General features: G+C 45.8%; 2 protein-coding genes across 11 annotated transcripts in view; one reads left to right on the top strand and one right to left on the bottom strand.

The window, feature by feature from the left end:
• The window catches only part of CPSF3 (cleavage and polyadenylation specific factor 3), a 51646-nt gene extending 45923 nt beyond the window's left edge, over positions 1-5723 (bottom strand). The window contains exons 1-2 of one of the 3 annotated variants that reach the window (XM_012497643.2): positions 4288-5723; positions 459-522 (exon numbers count right to left, since the gene is read on the bottom strand). In XM_012497643.2, the coding sequence (XP_012353097.1) occupies positions 459-461 (3 nt within the window). In that variant the 5' untranslated portion in view covers positions 462-522; positions 4288-5723. Of the gene's footprint in view, positions 1-458; positions 523-2639; positions 2907-4287 lie in introns of those variants that run through there. The other 2 variants (XM_003272717.3, XM_030799580.1) reach the window with 2 other exon arrangements.
• On the top strand, positions 5693-22630 carry ITGB1BP1 (integrin subunit beta 1 binding protein 1). 8 transcript variants are annotated; one of them, XM_030799583.1, is made up of 8 exons: positions 5769-5887; positions 8846-8956; positions 10269-10375; positions 15036-15114; positions 16886-17022; positions 21072-21164; positions 21690-21839; positions 22385-22630. In XM_030799583.1, exons 3-8 carry the CDS (start codon positions 10304-10306, stop codon positions 22454-22456), a joined length of 603 nt encoding a protein of 200 aa, XP_030655443.1. In that variant the 5' UTR covers positions 5769-5887; positions 8846-8956; positions 10269-10303; the 3' UTR covers positions 22457-22630. The 8 variants fall into 8 exon arrangements, with proteins under 8 accessions (XP_003272764.1, XP_030655443.1, XP_012353100.1 ...); XM_012497646.2 differs by lacking the exon at positions 5769-5887 and adding an exon at positions 5971-6776; XM_030799585.1 differs by lacking the exon at positions 5769-5887 and adding an exon at positions 6017-6289.
• Positions 22631-22898: the final 268 nt, after the last annotated feature.

Below are 22898 nucleotides of genomic sequence, written 5' to 3'. Positions count from 1 at the left end.
TCTACCTTTCAGGCTTAGAGAAGCACAGTGACTTGTCCAAGGCCGGCAGCCCCAATGGGACTTGGGGATCCAACCTTCTAGGCCAAGGCTTGATCCCCACATGCTGGAGGCGGCTAGAGCTCTCAATGTGTTCAGAGTGCTTGGGCCCTTGGGATCTTCCACTGGGGGTGGGGCAGTTAGGTTGGCTCAACCCTTCAGGAGTGGAAGAGGGACTTTGAAGAAATAACAGTTCAACAGATCTAGCTGACAATTTTACAGTCATAGAATATATCTTCTTAATCAACTAAATTACTAACTAGAAGTGTGTATTAGTTTTTCTCATTAACACTATACAGCATAGATTACATGCACTATAACATTTTTCTGGGAGCTAAAAAGATAACTAGTCTACGAGAAAAGACTAACACCCAATACAGTCAGAGCCATACTATTAAACTGAGTACAAAAATAGTAATTACCATTATTTTTCTTCCTTTGAACTCGAGAATAATACATGATCTTCCTACTTCTTGCCCAGCTCCACTGTAAACATTCAAGGGGAGAAAAAAAAGGATTTAAAAAAATCAAAACCAAGTCCAATAAACTTACACTTTTTTACAATGTACACTACATGCCATCTGATGACAGCACCTCACTGAAAAATTCTGAGACATCAAAGAGTTCTACAAAATTACAAAGACAGGGAAGAACAGTGTCCATATGGGAAAAGATGAAAACTGATCCTTGGGAGTCCAGGGATCTTGCAGTTGTTAAAATTAAGAGAGAAGGTGGTACAGATCCAAGAAGCCCAAAGGTTTGGGCTTGATTTAAATTCAATTTTCTGAATTTTAGAATTAAATTATAATGTATTTAAAATATAAACTAGCAGTTACGCAGATTATGTAATAATACTTTTAGAATTAGCACTTAAGTAGAAAGCCATAAGCATTTCAACACTGTCATCTTCTTTAAGATCATAATGTGTATTTGCCAAATGGCTTAAATTTAAATGGCTGGGCGCAGTGGCTCACGCCTGTAATCCCAGCACTTTGGGAGGCCGAGGCGGGCGGATCACGAGGTCAGGATATCGAGACCCATCCTGGCTAACACGGTAAAACCCCGTCTCTACTAAAAATACAAAAAATTAGCCGGGCGTGGTGGCGGGCACCTGTAGTCCCAGCTACTTGGGAGGCTGAGGCAGGAGAATGGTGTGAACCCAGGAGGCGGAGCTGGCAGTGAGCCGAGATTGCACCACTGCACTCCAGCCTGGGCAACAACAACAACAACAAAAAATTAAATACTTATTCATACTGTGAATTTCAATCACTTTTTCTTCTACTTTCTGTTATTTCAGCATATTTTATACCAACTACTTAAATAATTTTTGTTTCTTCTTAAATTAATAATTTCAGCCATAATTTGCAGTGGTCACAAGGCACACTTTAAGTTAAACCTCATCTTTCAAATCCCTCACCTTCTTTGATGGCTTTTCCCAACCATTCTAGCTCACAATCCACTCACTCACTCAACATTAAGCAGCTTCTATTTGCCAAGCACTGGATTAAGTGCCTAGGACACGGAAATGCCTTACAGGGACCCTGACCTCAAGGAACTCAGTCAGATGGACATGCAATGGGTCTATCCCCAAACTGAGATCCTATCTCTGAGCAGGTGTTGATACAGAAGATCAAACAACTGTGGATAAGAGCTGCCATAAATTCCTGGCCTTCTACCTTTTAAACATTTTTTATTTGTAATTATGGTGGATACCCTGGCCTTCCACTTTAACTGGCCCTCAATGTTGCCTGGCTGTTTTCTCCATTTCATTTCCGTATCAACTATTTTCAAACTTTCCCCCCTTTCCCAAATTTTCCAACCCTCTATCCTCTTCTTCACTTGAGGCATGGGCCATCTTCTGCATCAAAAAAATAAACAGTCCATTTGTAAATTTCCTCAACTTCATGTTGGTACAATAATTAAAAATACATGTACCAACAGGGTACCAACCTGCCCACATCTGTCTCCTTCCATTTCTCCTCTATAGATAGAAAAGACCTCTCTTTCCACGACGAATCTTTCCACCATTCTACTCTACGTACTCCCTTCCTCCTTCTGAGGAACTCAACACTGCTGTGCCATTGACATTTTCCTCACTGTCTGCGCTTTACTATCCAATCCAAATTTAAACATACTACAGCCATGTTCATCCCCAAATTAAAATCCCTTGACTCTAATCTCCTTTACCTCCCACTTTATTCTTTCCCCAGGCCGCCTTCTAGGGCAGTGGACCCTCCTGTACTTCCTCACCTTCCACTCACTCTTCAATTTGCTATCCTCTGGCTTTTACCAATCACTTTTCTGAAACTGTCATTGCTGCTCAGTAGTCATTTCAGTCTTTTTTTTTTTTGAGACAAGGTCCCCCTATGCTGCCCAGTCTGGCCTCCAACTCCTGGGCTCAAGTGAGCCTCCTGCCTCAGCCTCCCAAGTCGCTGGAACTATAGGTGTCAGTCCCTATCTTGTTCTCTTGGCAGCCTTTGTCACTCCTAAGGAGTACCTGCTCCTTCCTCAAGCACCTCCCCCTTGGCTTCTCTGACCTGATGCTCTCATCTTGTCTTGCTGGCTTTCCCGTTTCCTTCACATATTCAGCCACCTCTGCTTACCCTTTAAATGTTGATATTCCGAGGGTTTGCTCCTTGGCCACCTTCTCAATCTTCATTCTCATCTTTCTGACATGCTAAGGACTTCCAAGCCTGTATTTGTAACCCAGATTGTTTTTCTGAATTCTAGACCTTTAATACATACATGTGACACTAGGTATCTCTACTAGGATCTCTCCCGGGACTTCATATTCAAGATGCCAAACTAGTTTCCACCACATGCCCCGTACTTGCTCTACTTTCTTCCTGAAATGCTGTCTTCAGATATTGATGTGGTTGGCTCCTTTGTATCATTTGGGTCTCAGTTCCAATGTCACCTTCTCAGATGCTTTCCCTTGACTACCTCCTCTAATTTGCCCTTCACAGCAAGCCACAACCTAGCATCATGTTATCTTAATACAACTACATGAAGTTATTGTATCTACTTATGTCTTATTTCAGGCTAGTAAATGAAAGCTTCCTAAGAACAGAGACATTGTCCATCTTATTCACTGCTGTATTGCTACAGTAGCTGGCATGTAGTAAATCACAAAAAATACTTATTGAATGAATAAAACTCCTCAATTTTGAACCTTGAAAAGATTATGCTAAATGAAAGATGCCAGAGACAAAAAAGTACGTATTGTATGATCGCACTTATATCAAATGTCCAGAACAGGCAAATCTATAGAGAAGTAGATTAGCGGTTGCTTAGGGCTGGAGAGGTAGTGGGGATTGTCTATGACTGCTAATGAATACAAGGTATCTTTTGGGAGTGATGAAAATGTTCTGGAATTAGAGAGAGGTGATAGTTGTATAACTCTATGTTAAGAACAACTGAATTATACTCTTTAAATAAGTTGTATGGTATGTAAACTGTGAGTTGTATGGTATGTAAACTGTATCTCAATAAAGCTGTTACGAAACAACTGAACTCCCAAATTTACTCCAGAGTTGCCCCATCTCTTACACTCCTTGAGTGAATAACACTATCCTTTCCCAACTGCCAAACTTAGGAATCTGATCATAACATCCTCTCTGCCCTGCCTTCCCTCCCCACAACCACCCTTCCAGATACAGCTGATCAACCACAAAATCCTGAAGATCTCATTTGCATACTCTCTCACACTCATGTCATTCACTACAGGCTCTCATCACCTAGACTTGGAATCTTTCAATGATATCTTACTGAATCTGCTCTACTCAATCCATCCTTTTATTCGTCTGCTACACTGCTGCCAGGAGTGATTTTCCTAAAACATAATTCCCACAGTATCCATGCTTGCTTAATAGCATTCACTGGCTCCCTGTAATTGACTTGAAAAAGGTCCAAATACCTATATATACGAGGTGCTTCCTAAACTGGACCTCAACTGCCTGTCGCTTCATCTGCTAACTCAACTCTTTAGCTACAGTCATGAGGAATCTGGCCACAAGTTGTGACCACCCTCACTTTCATATGTGCCACTTCCACTGCCTAGAACATCCTGGCCCCCACAGTCTTTAACTCCTACTCATTCTTTAGGACTCAGCTCAGGCATCACATTTTTCAGGATCCATGAGGTATCCTTTTTTCCTCAATCTGTCAGAAATCCCTTTCCCATACTTTCACAGTGCTCAGTGCAATGCCTACCTGCGCTCTTAGATTAGCTATTATTTACAAAGCACCTACCGCGATGTTTACTCTTCAAGTTTTATCTTATTTCCATATGAGAAAACGGATTCAGTGAGATTGCTGTCCTATTAAGTGGTCAAGTAGATAATGGACTTCAGGTCTGACTTCAAAGTAATGGTCTCCTATTATTCCAAAGTATCTCTCCAATATTTCCCACTGTGCACTGTAATTCTCTCCAAAAGGGCGACAGCAATTAACTGGGCCCTCCGTTGCGTCTGTAGCCCCATGTGTGGTGCTTGACACTTGCTCAGTGTTTGCTCATCACAGGAAGACATGACAGGTGTGAACTAAGCAGAAGGAAACGGACTTTTTCCCAAGCAGGTGCTCAATGAAGCCTTACTGAATAAATGTGTAAAGGAGATACTTTCTACCTTTTGGAAAGCGTATATTCATGTTGTGCCAACTAATATCTAACAATAAACATGTTGTGGGTTCGAAATGCTCATCTGTAGGAATTCAAGTTCTCTACATTTGCATCTCCCCTTCAGCAGCATTCCCGACTGATGAGGATCGTGTCCACTGAAAGGCCACTCTCCTTATGGACAGCCGAGGGCTGAGTTTTTGTCCCTAACACCTCTGCACTTTCTCCTCTCCAGCTTTACACCTTCCTTATTCTACTAGGGCCTGAGCTGAGAAGATCGAAACTCACCGCAAGTCCCTAATATTTTCTAACTTCTGGCACATGTGAAGCTCTGGTGTTAAGAAACAGACTTAATTCTTCCCTGCACCGCTGTAGCCTCATTCAGATCCTCCTCTCATCGCGTCGGGCATTAGTTTCACCGGCTCCCTCACGGCTTGCCCTGACGCGCAGAAATCCGTGCTTGTGCTAAGTGAAAACGCTTCTTAGCGTGTACGAAAGCGAGCAGTGGCCCCGGAAAACCTTTTTTTTTTTCCGACTCCAACATACCCTCCCCTAAAACTGATGAAAAAGCAAAATCCCATTCACTCTATAGCAGGCCCCTTCCGATCAATGGTCCTCCAACCCCTCGAGCCTGAGAAGCCTGGCCCGCAAGCGCGGACCAAAGGCAGGCTGCCGGGGTAGGTGGGAGCGCGGGCGACGGAGGAGGTCAAAGTCTCCGGTAACCCCTCGCGCCCCTCACAGCCCATGGCTTTATTCCCTCTCTCGCTGGTCCCTTACAGGGGTCGGATCAGCAGCTGGTCGCTCTCCTCAGCAGGAATCGCAGACATCCCGAAAGTGTGAGGGCGAAGCGGGGGTGAGGAACAGGTCGCCGGAGTCTTCCTAAATTGGAAGCACAGCCACCGGTAAATAAAGAAGGAAGAACCCCATCCACCAAGAGCACAACTTCCGTCACTCCGGAGCCCGCGGCGCTAGACTCCTCCCCTCGACTTCCGGTCGGGGGGGAGGGACGCAGCTCACGAGGCTTCCCACCACTTGGGGTCCTGGAACCGGGGGGGTGGGACGTCAGGAATGCGCCTGCGCGTAGTCTCGGAGGCGGGGCCCGGCGGACGTGGGCAGGAGGGCAGGAAAAGCCGGCGCTGGAGCGGGAACCGGAGTAGTTGCCTGGGCGCCGAAGGCCGCGGCATTCCCCCGCGGACCCCGAAGTCCGCAACCCGGGGATGGGCCCGCGGCTGCGAGGTGAGCGCCCGGCCCTCGTCCCGCTTGGGGCCGAGCTCGCGGAGGCCTGACGGGAACACGGCCCCGAGAGCGGCGCGGACGACCAGGAAGGATGGGTGGGGCCGCGGAGCGGGCGGAGGAGGGATGCCTGGGCTCTGGCTTGGTTCCGGGCGGGGCCGCGCTCCCGGGGCGCGGGTGGAGGAGCTTGGTACCGTGGATCGGGCGTGGGCGTTGCGGACTGCAGCTTCCCAAGCCGCTGTCGGCCCGGAGGGGAGGCAAGGCGGACGGCGCGGGCCGTTTCCCTGCCTCCTCTGCTCCACTTCGGCCGCCTCCCGCCTCTCAGGGTCGGGGTTGTCTGTCCCCTTCGCTGTCACATCCTCCGCACCCAGCGCGTGGAAGGTGCCCCATCACGGTGACAGACAGGTGCCAAGCAGGCTGGCGTCTGGGAGGAACTTTGGAGCCGGCTCTCTCTAGGCCCCAAGCTTGGCCGCATCCGTCCTTACCCTGGTGACCCTGGGCAGGTCGCTGACTCTTCGGGCGCCTTGGCATCCTCGTTTGAAAGGGGCTGTTATCCTGCAGCCTTGCTGGTCGGTGAGGGTGAGGGCGAGAGGGATCTGTGCACCTAGCACCGTGCATGGCACGTGGTAGGCGTTTGGTACATGGGAATTGCTGTTGGGGTGTCACCTCCCCAGAAAGTTCTCGGCTTCAGTAAGCGCGTCCCCTGCCAGGCGCCCTGGCAGTGCAGACGAGTCACCGAGCTCCGCCTTTGACCAGCGTGCAGCTGGGAGAGTGAGATCAGAGACCACAGCAGATCGTGGCGCTGTGATCAGGGGGTGCACTCAAGCTGTGGGTCCCTTAGCCCAGCCTTGAGATCCTAGGAAGGCCTGCAGCCTGAAAGGGGCCTTGAAAGGTAAGAAGTAGCCAAGTGCCTGAAAGGTGAAGGGCGTCCCGGGCGCTGCAAAGCAGGGGCGCTTGGAGCATCGCGCTGAGAACCACGAGCAGCTTTGCCTTGCTGAGATCAATTAACTGTGCCCGGGTTGTGGAGGATGGAAGTGGAAAGGTGATTAGGAGCTGGGTCCTGGAGGACCTGGCGTGTCCTGCTGAAGAACGCTGACTTTGGTCTCTGACTTTGGAGAACCAGTGAAAGATTTTCAGCAGGCTAGTGGCATTAGATTTATGTTTGAAAGAAATCATTTTAATCGTTTTGGCTGCAGTGTGGGGGTAGATTTAAAGTGTTAGGGAATCCAGTAGGACAAGGTCCCTTTTGCACGAAATATCCTTGGGTTTGTGAATTCCTTAAATTCATGCCAAACTTTGTATGGATGTGCATTTTTATAGGGTGAGGACCCATCACATTCATCAGATTCTAAAAAAATAGTGTCTGTGCCCATGGTCGAGGATGACGTGGGGCCCTGGTGGAGAGCTGGCTCAGAGAGCTCTTCAGGTGGGGTATACAGTGGGTCTTGGTGCCAGATTGGATGTGGGGCCTGAAGGAGAGCAAGGAGTTCATGATTTTCTGGCTTCCTCCAGCAATAATAGAATCTCCTGACCGGGAGAGGAGAGGAGAGGAGCAGATCTGGAGGGGAGGATGATGGGTTCAGCTTGAGACATCTTTGCATTTGATGAGCCTGCGGAGCATCCAGTCGCCAATCAGGATCATTAGCCTCATTTTGATGCATGAATAATTTTGAGACAAGAATGATTTGCTTGAGAACGTGCATCCAAATTGCAGCAGATAGCAAAGACTTTAATAAATGCTGCCTTTTCCTAAGCCCCTGGGTCGATGATGGAAAGAAAGCCTTGAGGAGTTGCCAAGGCATTGTCGTGTCATGATTTTCATATCAAGGGATTTGAGGAGACACTTCAGGATCCCACTAACAGTAGAATCACATTTTGTTTTTAAAATAAGTTTTGATTTAAAATTTAAATCATATTTAAAATTGTTACCTATATATAAATATGTATTTATATATACTTTAGTATCTGATGTTTAAATATGTTACACATCAACATTTTAACCCGTGAGCGCCATTAACATGGCACTTCATGCTGCTGCATTAACCTAGTTTTGTGCAGGCCTTAGAATAAGGCTCTCCTGCCATCTGTCACTGACAAGTGTCCTGTGCTGGTAAGGTTCTTCTTTGCAGCAATCACCCGCAGTCTTCTTCGAACACATCTCAGTTTTTACCCTTACCCTGTGGAGTTAGTTCCCTACCTGGCAGCCAGGGTCATTGTTTAAAAAACAGAAGACACCTGATTGTGTCGCTAAACTGCTTTTTAAAAGCCTCCATTCCAGAAGATCACAGCAGATAAGCAAAAAATAAATAAAAAGCCTTCAGAGTATTCCTCTTAAACTAAAGTCCACTTTATCGCGGCCCGCCTGGCCTTCTGTGGCACTTTGTCTGGGCCCATTGCTGTCCTCCTGCTCCCGGACAGCCTTGACTGTTCCTTCGGGCCCCCTCTCCACCTGCACGGCATTGCCTCCAGGCTATTTATGGCTGCCCTCACTTCTTTCAGAAAAAGATCTACGGCATCTTTTTCTGAAATACCCACCCCTTCCTTCCATCGGTCTGTGTCTCCTTAACTTGTGTTAGTTTTCCTCATAGCAGTTGTTTCCTAATAATATGTTTTATGTGTGTTTTTCTTGTTGGTCTGTCTACTCTCGCTAAGAACAGGCTCCCTGAGGTCAGGGACTCTGGTTCACTGATGCATCCCGGACATCTCACTGACTATCCAGGAATGAATGAATAAATCAGATTTTCCTGGTACCCCACAAATAAAGCAAAAATATAGAAATACATTGGATGATGAGACTGATTAAAAAGCTCGGGCTCAAGGATCAGACTTGGGCAAATGGCCTAACGTCGTCCCCTAGTAAGTGGACTTAGAGTGGGGTCTCCAAATACAGAGAATCTTTGGGTTGCAGCAGGAGCTTTCACTGACTGCTGCGTGAGTCACTCGTTCTTTTTCCTTCATCAGGTGTATTGTTTCTCTGAAAAGCATCACCCAGGTCAGAATGAAAGGAAACTCTCTGTGCAGACTGCTGTATGTGGGACCTTTGAAGACAGTCAAATAGTGTTCAATTCTATAGTAAGCAGATTTTCTTGTTCTCTCTGGAGAATACAGTTTTTGGTAAAAAAAATTGGTTGGGTTATCTTATTCATAAATCGTCTTGAGAGGCAGGTCACAGTTCCCTCATCTGTAAAAGGCAGATTACAGCCCACCTCCTGTGAGCCCCTTGAGGGAGAGCTTAGAGCCCTGCAGAGTGTGAGGCATATGGTATGCCCTTAAAAAGCGTCAGTAGAGCAAATGGGAATATCACAAGGTTATCATGAGGCTATGACAGTATAACTGTCCCGGGAGTTCTGTGAGCTGTACAGCTTCATGTAGCTTAGTTAATTTGCCAAGTATAATATATGCTGTCCTATGCAATTGGCAAGGATGAATCTTACGTTTCCAAGGCATTTATTATTAATTTCAAAAAAAGAAATATGTAACACAGACTCTGGGAAGCAAGGTCATCTCCTTACTTGCGCTTAGTAGAGAGGGGAGGTGAGGCGCTGGCACCTAGGAATGTCTTTGTGTCAGCTTTTACTTACAGGCATTTCAAAACTTCAAGAAAAATGCACATTTCTGAGAGGTTTGTATATCTTAGCCCTACCAAGCATAGACTGTGAAGCTGAGAGGGTTACTGAATCTCCATATCTTGACTGAAAATCCAATGTGTCACAGTGTATTTTGCTAAAATCTTGAATCAATTGAAGAGAAGTAAGCCCTTAAAATTTTGAGAACTAGGTGACGTGTCTGATACTTTTGAGAAAAGTGCTTTTCACACCTCTAGGACAAGAAGGTTTCTGCCTTTTTTGCTTATTGGGTTAACTTTTTGTAATTTAATAGGAAAGAATGAAAAGGAATAGTATCCAAGAGAAAAGTTTTATGTTTTACAGAAAAGGAACACACCCATGGAACTGGAAGGAATTGATGATTTTTATTTCTATTATGCATAAAGTGATTTAATGTTGCATTTCCTGATGTAACTGTAACCAATATCCAAGTTGCTTTTCCTGGCTGGGCATGGTGGCTCACACCTGTAATCCCAGCACTTTGGGAGGCCAAGGCGGGAGGATCGCCTGAGAGCAGGAGTTTGAGACCAGCCTGGCCAACATGGCAAGATCCTGTCTCTACAAAAAATGAAATTAGCTGGGTGTAGCGGCACATGCCTGTAGTCCCAGCTACTCTGAGGTGGGAGGATCACTTGATCCCAGGAGGTCAAGACTGCAGAGCCATGTTTGTGCCACTGCACTCCAGCCTGGGTAAGAGCAAGATTCTGTCTCTTAAAAAAAAAAAAAAAAAAAAAAGTTGCTTTTCCCGATGTAACTGTCACCAATATTTGTTTTTTCAGGGGATCTTCTCTGGATCAAGCAATGGTGGTGAAAAATGTTTCGCAAAGGCAAAAAGCGACACAGTAGTAGCAGTTCCCAAAGTAGTGAAATCAGTACTAAGAGCAAGGTAGGGAAATGGAATTTGGAACAGAATCATAACGCAGGGAGAGTTTTCTTTCTTCTAGCTGATATTGTATGGAGGATACTGACCGTGGGCAGATCTCCTGATAATCTTCAAACTAGTGTGTTTTAACATTTACTTTTTGCACTAGAGATGCATTCTATGCTTGGCTTCATTTTTTCTGTTCTGGTAGGTTTTCTGAAATTCTTTTTTTTTTTGAGACAGAATCTTGCTCTGTCATCCAGGCTGGAGTGCAGTGGCGCAATCTTGGCTCACTGCAAGCTCCGCCTCCCGGGATCACGCCATTCTCCTGCCTCAGCCTCTCCAAGTAGCTGGGACTACAGGCGCCCGCCACCACGCCCGGCTAATTTTTTGTATTTTTAGTAGAGACGGGGTTTCACCGTGGTCTCGATCTCCTGACCTCGTGATCTGCCTGCCTCAGCCTCCCAAAGTGCTGGGATTACAAGCGTGAGCCACCGCGGCCAGCCGTTTTCTGAAATTCTTAAATCCATTAAACTAGATGGGACATGACCTATGAATGGTTTCGTTGAAATAAGCACTGATTTAAAAAATTTTTAAATGATAGAAATTGCAGGCATCAAGGGGCTGGGCCTCTTGAATTCTAGGGTTTGTGGTGTGCATAATTACTTTTACTTAAGAGTGAGATTGGCAGATAGCTGTATACCAGAGAGTTTTTGAATGCTGTTGGAAGGTAAACGTGGATTTAATTCATGCAAAACAAACCACTGAGGAGCTATTCAACTGGCAACTTTTGTCTCAAATAATGAAGTGATTTCATTTTGACTGACAGATAATTTTTCAATATAAGAGTATAAAGATAGCTGCATTATATTTGTTCTAGGTTTTTGACACCAATTTTGTTGGTGTTTAGAAGAATGGCATTTTTATTTCTACCCTGGACAATGGCACGTGTACACTCATTCATTCACTGAGTGCCAAACTCTGTTTAAGGGGCATAAAATAGAGCAGTTAGGGAGAGGGAAAAAATCCCTGGCCTCAGAGCTTCCATTTCAGCTGGGGGAGAAAATAATGAATAAATAAGTAAAATATAGAGTTTCAGATGGTGGAAACTAACATGGGGGGAAGAAACTACAGGAATGGAGGGGGTGGGAGATTGGGAGAGGGGCAGTATTCAACAGTCTGGTAGAAAAGGTCTTATTTTCAGGCCGGGCACGGTGGCTCATGCCTGTAATCCCAGCACCTGGGGAAGCCAAAGCAGGCAGATCACCTGAGGTCAGGAGTTTGAGACCAACCTGGCCAACATGGTGAAACCCCATCTCTACTAAAAATACAAACATTAGCCTGGTGTGGTGGCAGGCACCTGTAGTCCCAGCTACTCCGGAGGCCGAGACAGGAGAATTGCTTGAACCAGGAGGCGAAGGTTGCAGTGAGCTGAGATCACACCACTGGACTCCAGCCTGGGTGACAGAGCAAGATTCTGTCTCAAAAAAAGAAAAGAAAAGGTCTTATTTATTTTTTTGCTGCCCCCCTCCCTGAGAAAAGGCCTTGTTTTCTTGGTGGCATTTGAGCAGGGGCCCAGAGGAGAAGTGGGGCCATGATAAGATCTGGAAGGATCACGGTTCAGGGAGGACAGAGCAAAGGCCCATGGGAGGAGCGAGCCTGTGTGTTTTGGGGGGGCAGCAGGGAGACCAGTGTGGCCTGGGCAAGGCAGGTGCAGGTGTTGTGAAGACCGGGGCTTTTACTCTGAGAGTAAAGCAGGGGGCGCCTGGGGCCAGGGAGTGACAGAATCTTACATAAGTTTTGTTGGGGGTCACTTTGGCCACTGTGAGCAGGGAAAGGGCAGGAGCAGAGAGACTGCCCGGGAGGTTGTGGTAAGAACCTGAGAGATGAGGGGGCTTGGACGGGGTGTGAAGGAAGCGCTGAAACCTCAGGTTCTGCAGAGAGTTCGAGGTGGGCACTCATGGGACCCATGGATCAATGATGATGGCTTGTGGAGTATGAGGAAAAGAGAGTCATCGAAGCTTAAACCCTTAAGATACCAGGTGCTGTGGGAGGCAGAAAAAGTGATTCATTCCAGGTGTTTCTACCTGGATGCCAGATACCATTTGAGACATGATTGACACCCAGAGACAGTGAATAATTTGGAAAATGTGAAGGTGTGTGAGGTAATGACAAATACTGCTTGAGGGATTCAGAGACTGGGGAGATTGTAGGCCTAAAGTTGTGGAGGAAGTTGTATTAGTTGGAGTTCTCCAGAGAACCAGTAGGATGTGTTTATATCCTAGAGAGAGTGATGTATTTTCAAGGTTTATTTTGAAGAATTGGCTGATGTGACCGTGGGGGCTGCAATTCCGCAATCTGCAGGGCGGGCTGAAGACCCCTGGGGTGGAAGTGGCAGCTTGAGCCCAAAGGCAGCCTGGTGGCAGCCTCTTCTCCTCGGGAGCCTGAGTCTTTTTCCTTTAAGGCCTTCACCTGCTTGGATGAGGCCCACCCACACAGTGGAGGGTCCTCTGCTGTACTCCATGTCTGCTGGTGTAGATGTTAATCTCATTTAAAGAAACACCGTCACGGCAATGTCTAGACTGGTATTTGACCAAATATCTGGGTACTTAGCCCAGAGAAGTTGATCTATAAAATTAACCATCACAGAAGTCTTCCCAAAAAAAGCAGTTAGTGAATGAGACCTTAAAATATACGGGTCAAATAGGCATAAATGAGGAAGGGGGTTAGACATCGCAGGCACAGGCAGGAAGCTGGAGGCCGAGTCGGGTCAGTGAGTGAGTGAGTGAGTCAGTGAGTGAGTCAGTGAGTGGGATGGGAGTGAGTGTGAGTGAGAGTGAGTGAGTGTGAGTGTGAGAGTGTGAGTGTGAGTGAGTGAGAGTGAGTGAGTCAGTGAGTGGGATGGGAGTGAGTGAGTGTGAGTGAGTGAGAGTGAGTGAGTGTGAGTGAGTGAGTGAGTGGGATGGGATGGGATGCCATGACTGAAGAGCCTCTTCATGATTTTCCACCCTTGTGAGTGGTCTAATTTTAAAGCTGTGTGTTCACTCAGTCCCAGGACTGGGGTGAGACACAGCACGGAAGGAGGCATCTTGCAGGGTCGCACAAGGCCCCCTCAGGAGTGCCTCCCTAGACCTTTCATCCTGGGTGTCTGCCGGGCCTCCCATGCGCCACATGTGCCACGCTGTTAAATAACAGCCACACGTGAACGAGACAAAGACACACGACTGCCACTCAGTTTCCATTCAGGGCAGGGCAAGCTGGCTTATCTCAGCTGAGCTGGTGGCCTTGTAACCAGAAGCACAGAAACCTGACATTGTAGGAGTCCTGTGCAGCCTTAGAAGGGGGAGACGAACCATGTTCTTGGAAGTTTTTGAACTCCTGGAGCTGCTCACCACGGAACCTCCCTACGGCCACCTCCTCAGCCTTAAGCGCGAGGACCCTGCAGGGGAATCTCATCTGTGTGGCCCAATGTCTTGTTTTATTTTTATTTTTGGAGACGGAGCCTCACTCTGTCGCTCAGGCTGGAGTGCAGTGGCGTGATCTCGGCTTACTGCAACCTCTGCCTCCGGGTTCAAGTGATTCTCCTGCCTCAGCCTGCCAAGTAGCTGGGACTACAGGCGTGTGCCACCAAGCCTGGCTAATTTTTGTATTGTTGTGTTTTTTTGTGGGTGTGTGTGTTTGTTTGTTTGTTTTGAGATGGAGTTTCGCTCTTGTTGCCCGGGCTGGAGTGCAGTGGCGTGATGTGATCTTGACTCACTGCAATCTCCACCTCCCGGTTTCAAGCGATTCTCCTGCCTCAGCCTCCCGAGTAGCTAGGATTATAAGTGCCCGCCACCATGACCAGCTAATTTTTGTATTTTTGGTAGAGATGGGGTTTTACCATCTTGGCCAGGCTGGTCTCGAACTCCTGACCTCAGGTGATCCACCTACCTCAGCCTCCCAAAGTGCTGGGATTACAGGCGTGAGCCACCGTGCCCTGCCAGAGAATATTATTTCTAAAGAAATTGGGAGTATAGCTCTGAGGAACAAACTCCCTTTACATATGATTCCATTTTGCTCAACAGTTTTGCTGTTTTTTTGTGGCAGTTCACATGAGAGTCTATTCTGCCCTGCCAGTTAGCCTCTGAATTCCTGCTGCAGGCCAGACACTAGTCAGAATAATTGCAGAAGCACTAGACCAGAGACCTAGAATTAGAGACCTAGGTTTGAGATTGGAGCCATTTACTAGATGTGACCTTGGATAAGTCACTAAACATCTCAGTCTCCTTCCTCATTTATTAAGCAGGGATCATGGCCCTTGCCTGGCTTTCTGCACAGGGTTTGTTTTGGGTTTAGTGGAACTTACGTGAAAGCCGGGCAGAGATGTTCACAAGAGTATTCCTAGAAGGCGTCTGGTAAGGAGGTGGCGGTAATGGCTTCGATTTAGACTAAGAATATTGCCACCGTGTTTATCCAATATTATGTCATGGGACGAACGAACAGTTGGGATTATGTGATTTTTTTTTTTTGAAGTTTGTTAAAGAATTTGTCTTAAGAAAAATCTGTTACAGTCGATATGCCTGAATAATTGACATGATTTTGTATGTGTCAGCTCAACTCTAATAAATGATTTGAATGGGTTAGAGGACTAGAGAAGACAGGACTGCTTCAGTGGAGGTTTTTTACTTGTTTTTCTGTTTATCAGTCTGTAGATTCTAGCCTTGGGGGTCTTTCACGATCCAGCACTGTGGCCAGCCTCGACACAGATTCCACCAAAAGCTCAGGTATGTAAAAGGGTTGGATCATTGACTGTCTGCACTTTTCATTGATGTTCATGTGGTTTTACTGGGGTAGCACAATGAGTTCTTCAGTATTTGTGGCTTTCTTCCTCTCCTTTGCCACTTTTAACAAGAGTTTAGAAGTGGACCAAGATTTGTTGGGCTGTGGGCTGAGAGTGTGGTGTGATTGGGGGAAACCACACAGCCTTTGGAGATTGGCACAGGCACATGGGCAAACTGGAAGTTTCAAAATAGTTTTTTAAGAAATGGGGTGGCAATAAATACATACACCTGCTATGTACCCACAAAAATTAAAAATAAAATTGAAAGAAATGGGGTGGCAGAAGATGAATTCCAGTGGACTTATGTTGTCTATGGGGAATAGGGCAAATATCTTGGTGATTAAAGGGCTAAGGAGCCTTTCATTTACTCCAGGGAACCCAGAGATTCACCAGCTCATGACCACCACCAACACAAGTCACTAAGGGGAGGATCTGTCCCACACCCTTGTAGATGTTTATGCAGCTGCCCAAAATTAGTAGGTCCTTAGAAACAGGCTGGGTGCGTTGGCTCACAGCTGTAATCCCAGCACTTCGGGAGGCCAAGGCAGGTGGATCACCTGAGGTCAGGAGTTTGAGGCTAGCCTGGCCAACATGGTGAAACCCCATCTCTACTAAAAATACAAAAAATTAGCTGGGCGTGGTGGCACATGCTTGTAATCCCAGCTACTTGGGAGGCTGAGGCAGGAGAATTGCTTGAACCCAGAGGCGGAGGTTGCAGTGAGCTGAGAATCGCGCCACTGCACTCCAACCTGGGCAACAGAATAAGACTCCATCTCAAAAAAAAGAAAAAGAAGAAATCCAGAGGTGGTGTCTAACCCCAGCTCCTTAAGTAGCTGGTGGCTAACTGGAAGTACATTCATTTTCTTGTCTGAATTCCTCTTTCTGCCTTCAGGAGCCTGGCCTAGTGAATCTAACAGAGAATGCTGGAGCGTTGGGTCCATTGTCTTTACTGCCCGATGCCTTTAAAATGATTGCAGTTGTGGGCATCTTTTTGTTACATAACCTAAAAGTAATCATATAGTATTTCCTTAATATGGTGGAGATTATAAGTCGTTTGTAGTAGTTTTTGTATTGACTAGATTTTGTGGCACACACACAGCTCTTCAACCGTTGCTGTTATGTTAGATAATTCCTGCCTGGCATTATTCCATCGACATTAAAAAGAAAAACTATGTGGTCTTTCTGATGGAATGGTAGAGGAAGAGTAGGCTTCCTGAATGAGGAAAGCAAGCTAACATGCTAGGCCAGGCACAGTGGCTCATGCCTGTAATTCCAGCACTTTGGGAGGCCAAGATGGTAGGATCGCATGAGCCCAGGAGTTCAAGACCAGCCTGGGCAACATAGTGAGACCCTCTCTCTACAGGGGAAAAAAATGGTGAAGAGGGAGAAAGAACCAAAAGCAAATACCATGCATCATAAAGGTAATCATCATGTAGTAACCTTTTCTTTACTATTTGTTTTGAAGGGAAGGTTAATCTATTTCTTCCTATAATTGAGACCTTTGTATACTATACTTAGTATACCATGACTCACTGAGGAAAAGGTTTGTGAAATTTTAAGTTCTTCCCCATTACATAAAAATATTGTGCATTATAAAATTTGTAATTAGTGGTTATGTTCTAATGACAGTCTGGTTTTTATTTGGGAAGGGACTGAGGATACTCTATAATGCAGACATTTCTTCTAAAGTCTTACCACTTTTCTTTCATCTTTAGGACAAAGCAACAATAATTCAGATACCTGCGCAGAATTTCGAATAAAATATGTTGGTGCCATTGAGAAACTGAAACTCTCCGAGGGAAAAGGCCTTGAAGGGCCATTAGACTTGATAAATTATATAGACGTTGCCCAGGTAAAAAAAAAATTCCATAACTCTCTGGTTATGAGAGTCTGGGGAGCCAGCTCATGGCTTTGGGGCAAAATGCTCACTCCTCAGGTCCACTGGGTGCCGCTCCGCTTACTCTCGACCGGAAGCCCCCGCATCACCACTGCACATGTGTGTGAGCGCTGAGCTGCATTGGAACACAGGCGCTATTCCTTCCTTCAAACACGGTACTTTTTTTTTTTTTTTTTTTGAGACGGAGTTTTGCTTTTGTTGCCCAGGCTGGGGTACAGTGGCGCGATCTCAGCTCACTGTAATCTCCGCCTCCTGGCTTCAAGCAATTCTCCTGCCTCAGCCTCTCGAGTAGCTGGGATTACAGGCACCCGCCACCATGCCCAGCTAATTTTGTATTTTTAGTAGAGACAGGGTTTCTCCACGTTGGTCAGGCTGGTCTTGAACTCCCGACCTCAGGTGATCTTCCCGCCTTGGCCTCCCAAAGTGTTGGGATTATAGGCGTGAGCCACTGTGGCTGGCCCACAGTACTTTTTAATACCTTTTTTTTTTGAGATGGAGTCTCACTCTGTCGCCCAGGCTGGAGTGCAGTGGCGCAATCTCAGCTCATTGCAACCTTCACCTCCCGGGTTTAAGTGATTCTCCTGCCTCAGCTTCCTGAGTAGCTGGGACTACAGGCGCATGCTGCCACGCCCGGCTAATTTTTTGTATTTTAGTAGAGATGGGGTTTCACTGTGTTGCCCAGGCTGGTTGTGAACTCCTGACCTCATCTGATCCACCTGCCTCGGCCTCCCAAAGCGCTGGGATTACAGGCCTGAGCCATTGTGCCCGGCCTATTAATACTTTTTTATGGGGCTGATCAATCCTATTTAAATGAGGAGCTGATTGTGGTGACTGGTTATATTCCATAGATTCTTCTTTTAAAATAATCTGGCAAAACCTTACCGTACCACCATCAGACCAGTTCTGTCTCTGAATATCTAATTCATAACGATGTCGACCTAATATATCTGTTTATTCATGCAAGGTTTCCAACAAGAATTGAGATGAGGTGGCTTTCAAAAAGATAAAATCAAGAAGATAAAAAATAATCATCATGAAGGAAAATTAAGAATGAAAATTAAATCAAAAGTATAAGGTATAAGGTATATAAGCATGAAATTTCATAAAATCTGTACCCTTGCCAATGGTGGAAGTACGTGAGCCAAAAGACTTAGTGAATTCAGTCATGAGAGAAAAAAAAGAAAGTAAATTGCTTCTGGAGTTTCTAGAAAACGAAATTACATTTTTATGTGCGTATTAAAAGAGGGATATTACTGCAATAAAAAGATTTCTTAACTTCAGAGAGTGTTAAGAATGTGTACTCTCTTAAATCTTGGAGAATGAGAATATGAAATACAACGTGGTAGGGCGTGGTGGCTCACGTCTGTAATCCCAGCATTTTGGGAGGCATAGTAGGGGGATCACCTGAACCCAGGAGTTCAAAACCAGCCTGGGCAACACAGTGAAACCTCGTTTCTACAAAAAAAAATTTTTAATTGCTGAGTACAGCGGCTCATGCCTGTAATCCCAGCACTTTGGAAGGCCAAGGTGGGCAGATCACTTGAGGCCAAGAGTTTGAGACCAGCCTGGCCAATATGGCAAAACCCCGTCTCTACTGAAAATACAAAAATTAGCTGGGTGTGGTGGTGCACGCCTATAATCCCAGCTACTCGGGAGGCTGAGGTTGAACCGCTTGCTTGAACTCAGGAGGCAGAGGCTGCAGTGAGCCAAGATTGTGCCACTGCACTCCAGCCCTGGGTGACACAGTGAGACTGTCTCAAACAAAACAAAACACCAGCCTGGGCCAGACCCCCATCTCTACAAAACATTTTAAAAAATCAGCTGAGTGTGGTGTTATGCACTGGTAGTCCCAGATACTCAGAAGGCCAAGGCAGGGGGATTCCTTGAGCCTAGGAGTCAAAGTTGCAGTGAGCCATCATTGTACCACTGCACTCTAGCCTCGGTGACAGAACAGTAAGACTGTCTCACAAAAAAACTGAAATGAAGTTTCATATCTTTATGAAAGTAAAGGAAGATACTTCTGTCTGAAGGACATCAGTGAATCTAAATTGCCATTTAAGAGAGAACTCGGGCCGGGCACGGTGGCTCAGGCCTGTAATTCCAGCACTTTGGGAGGCCAAGGTGGGCGGATCATGAGGTCAGGAGATCGAGACCATCCTGGCTAACATGGTGAAACTCCATCTCTACTAAAAATATTAAAAAATTAGCTAGGTGTGGTGGCGCACGCCTGTAATCCCAGCTACTCGGGAGACTGAGGTAGGAGAATCGCTTGAACCCAGGAGGTGGAGGTTGCAGTGAGCCGAGATCGCGCCATTGCACTCCAGCCTGGGCAACAAGAGCAGAACTCCGTCTCAAAAAAAAAAAAAAAAAAAAACTCATGGTAGTTTGGACAACTATAATTACTTTCCAGCATTTAGTTGGGAATATAAAGTCATTCCAACAAACTACATTAAGTCCTCACGTAACCTCGTTGATTGGTTCTTGGAAAACCACCTAGGTTAGTTCCTCCAAGTAACTCATTTTTCAAGGTCATTTTGTTATGTTTTATGATGTTGATGAGAAAAAAAAATGGTTTTGTTATTTGCATCATTTCGCTTAAAGTTGTAGTTTCCCAGAACGAGCCACAACGTTGAGTGTGCTCTTACCATAAAAGGTACAACCAGTCTAAGTGTTGTACTAAAAGATTAATAATTCTTCCCCTCAAAAATACACTAGCATTATTTTCATTCCTATAAGGACTACTAAATTTCTCATATCACCATAGAATTTTTGCTTGCTAAAATTCCAGTGTTGACAATAGCTTGACTGTTATCCCATACCGTGGTTCTTGGAATTGCTTTAAACCTACTGTGGGAAGCGATTGGCAAGAGGGTGCTGTAACATTGTGAGGACCCAAGAAGTAAGGTATTGGGATGCAGCTTATTTACTGTAATTTCTTTAATGTGGGCAAGTGGTTCCACAAAACCATTTAGTACAGAACATCCATAGGTTGCCAACAGTGTCCTACGTCAGGGGAAGACGAAATAGATGGTATTCTGGTCTGGGAGCCGAGACCGGATCGTCCGCTAGGGAAGCCGTCAGGGATTATCTGCGGTTCCTGAGTAGCTGAAAACCCCAATTCATGTTTTTGTCAGTGGAGTAACTGCTCATCAGCAGCACTTGCCAGCCCGAAGCCCTGAGGCGTGGGATCACCAGACACGCCTTCCCATCTGGGCAGGATATGTGGGCTCTGCTTCCTGATCATCCCACATGCTAACACCGGTCTATGCTATGGAAATGAAGATCTTAATTTTTCTAATGTAGATATTTTAACCTCAGCAGGTTTTGTGAGAAACAGCTCAGTTTGTAATTAGGATTAACTCCAAGATAAACAATATGCATGAAAGGGATGGATGTGAATTTTGCTCAGAGTTGTGGGCTGTAAAAATGCGGCTGGGCACAGTGGCTCATGCCTGTAATGCCAGCACTCTGGGATGCCAACTTGGGAGAGTTACCTGAGGCCAAGAAGAGTTCAAGACCAGCCTAAGGCAACATAATGAGATCCCATCTCGATTTAAAAATAAATAAATCGGCCCACATGGTGGCTCATGCCTGTAATCCCTGCACTTTAGGAGGCTGTGGTGGGTGGATCACTTGAGGTCAGGAGTTCGAGACCAGCCTGGCCAACATGGTGAAACCCCATCTGTACTAAAAATAAAAAAATTAGCCGGATGTGCTCACTTGAACCCAGGAGGCAGAGGTTGCAACGAGCTGAGATCATGCCACTGCACTATAGCGTGACCGACAGAGTGAGACTCTGTCTCAAAAATAAAAGTAACCTTTTTGTAAATGGAGGGAAATGTTTCTTCTGCCTCTGTGGAGAGAGACTCTTGCCTGGCTAATGTGTACCCCACATTCTTTAAAGGGTTTGGGCTTGTGATGGCCAGATACTCAAAGTGACTCGTCAGACTTAAGACTTTAATGTAATTTTAATCTTTATCATGGAATTTATTTTTACTTTAAAGCAAGATGGAAAGTTGCCTTTTGTTCCTCCGGAGGAAGAATTTATTATGGGAGTTTCCAAGTATGGCATAAAAGTATCAACATCAGATCAATATGTAAGTAATATAATTTATTAAGAAAACTATGTTTTAGATAACAGGGAATTCAGGCCATTAAGAGCCCCCTTATAATTAGGGCCACTCCTGTTTGCAGAGTGATTGGTTTGTAAACATTCCTGGCAGTTGGTCTTAAACGTGACCAATTTCTTAAGGTGAATAGGGGCTTCCTTTTCTCTCCTGGGTTGGAAGGGCCAGGCAACCTGCCCCCACACCCCCAAACACACATGGCTCCGAATGCATTTTCAACTAAGGGCCCCTCATCTATTAAGAGCAGCTGTCAGCTTGGAAGGTGGGCAGACACTGGGATAGTCAGTTTAGATCACTGCACTCCTGGCTTGCTGGGATTTAAGAAGGCGTGATCCTGAAGGCATTGCCCGAGACTGAGCATACAGGAACATCCCTTGGGGTGAGAAACCTATGGATATGCTGGTTCAAGCCTCACTCCGCCTGGGAGAGTGTGTCATTAGGACTGACAAACATTTGAGAGTCCTGATCTCTCGGAATCTTTCCTGACTTCTGCAGGATGTTTTGCACAGGCATGCTCTCTACTTAATAATCCGGATGGTGTGTTACGATGATGGTCTGGGGGCAGGAAGAAGCTTACTGGCTCTGAAGACCACAGATGCAAGCAATGAAGAATACAGCCTGTGGGTTTATCAGTGCAATAGCCTGGTGAGACTTTGTTACTTTGGTTAGCTGCTTACTCATCAAGTCACAAAACCCAGGGACTACTGTTTTTGAAGGCTGAAGAAATACAATCCATTATGTATGGAATATCTTGGCCTGGGGATAGTGAATGAGTATTAGGCCGGAGGTCAGCCGGCTGGCAAGACAGTGCAGGTTTGTGAAATATTTCTGTTAGGGCCAGTGGCAGCTCTCACTTGTGCCTGGATTTAAAAGGTAAACAAAGCAGCTGAGGAAAAATGTATCTTCCAGGGGTCAAAGGCTCCCTCCATTTCCGAACGTTGTTGCCCTCCTAGACTGCGTGATCAGCCTTCTCAAGCTGCAGTCGCTGTTTGCTGTTCTCTGAAGGAGGGCAGAAAGGGCCCACACGCAGGGAAGCTCATAGTGTGGGTTCCACTGACCCAGGCAGGCACGTGTGGTCGGCTTACTTAGGAGCGGTCTTAAGAGGGTCAGGTGTGTGCCTCTGCTAGCCAGATGAAGCTCATGAAGAGATTGATGAATGTTGCTCTTACTATATCTTTCATGTAATGTAGGAACAAGCACAAGCCATTTGCAAGGTTTTATCCACTGCTTTTGACTCTGTATTAACATCTGAGAAACCCTGAATCCTGCAATCAAGTGGAAGTCAACTTCATCTGAAAGTTCAGCTGTTTTCAAACTGCAATGCTGAAGTGTTATGCAAATAATGAAGTGATCCCTTGCTCTAGATTTTCCGAAGAAAATGGATTGTGTAAAATGCTGATCATTTGTTCATTAAAATGTTTCCTGTTACACAGTGAGTTAACTCTCAATGAAGTCATCTACTTTCTGGGATAAAAACCTTCATTTGTCTTTTTCAAGTTCTAATAAGCTTAACCTAAGTGTCACAGAAGCCTAGGTGTCACAGAGGTCCACTCAGTGACACACACACACTGAAGGCCTGAGGAAGATTAGGTGTCAGAGGTCCACTCAGTGACACACACACACTGAAGGCCTGAGGAAGACCAGGTGTCACAGAGGTCCACTCAGTGACAAACACACACTGAAGGCCTGAGGAAGATTAGGTGT

Source organism: Nomascus leucogenys, chromosome 19, assembly GCF_006542625.1.
Source record: "Nomascus leucogenys isolate Asia chromosome 19, Asia_NLE_v1, whole genome shotgun sequence".
Classification (NCBI taxonomy): Eukaryota; Metazoa; Chordata; class Mammalia; order Primates; family Hylobatidae; genus Nomascus; species Nomascus leucogenys.
This window is presented reverse-complemented; position numbering and strand designations above follow the sequence as displayed.

Excerpts from the sequence above, each read along its gene's own strand:
- ITGB1BP1 (XM_003272716.4), top strand. The coding sequence starts at position 10,304 with ATGTTTCGCAAAGGCAAAAAGCGACACAGTAGTAGCAGTTCCCAAAGT. Across the intron at positions 10,376-15,035 it reads AAATCAGTACTAAGAGCAAG|TCTGTAGATTCTAGCCTTGG; the intron begins GTAGGGAAATGG and ends TCTGTTTATCAG. Across the intron at positions 21,840-22,384 it reads TTTATCAGTGCAATAGCCTG|GAACAAGCACAAGCCATTTG; the intron begins GTGAGACTTTGT and ends CATGTAATGTAG.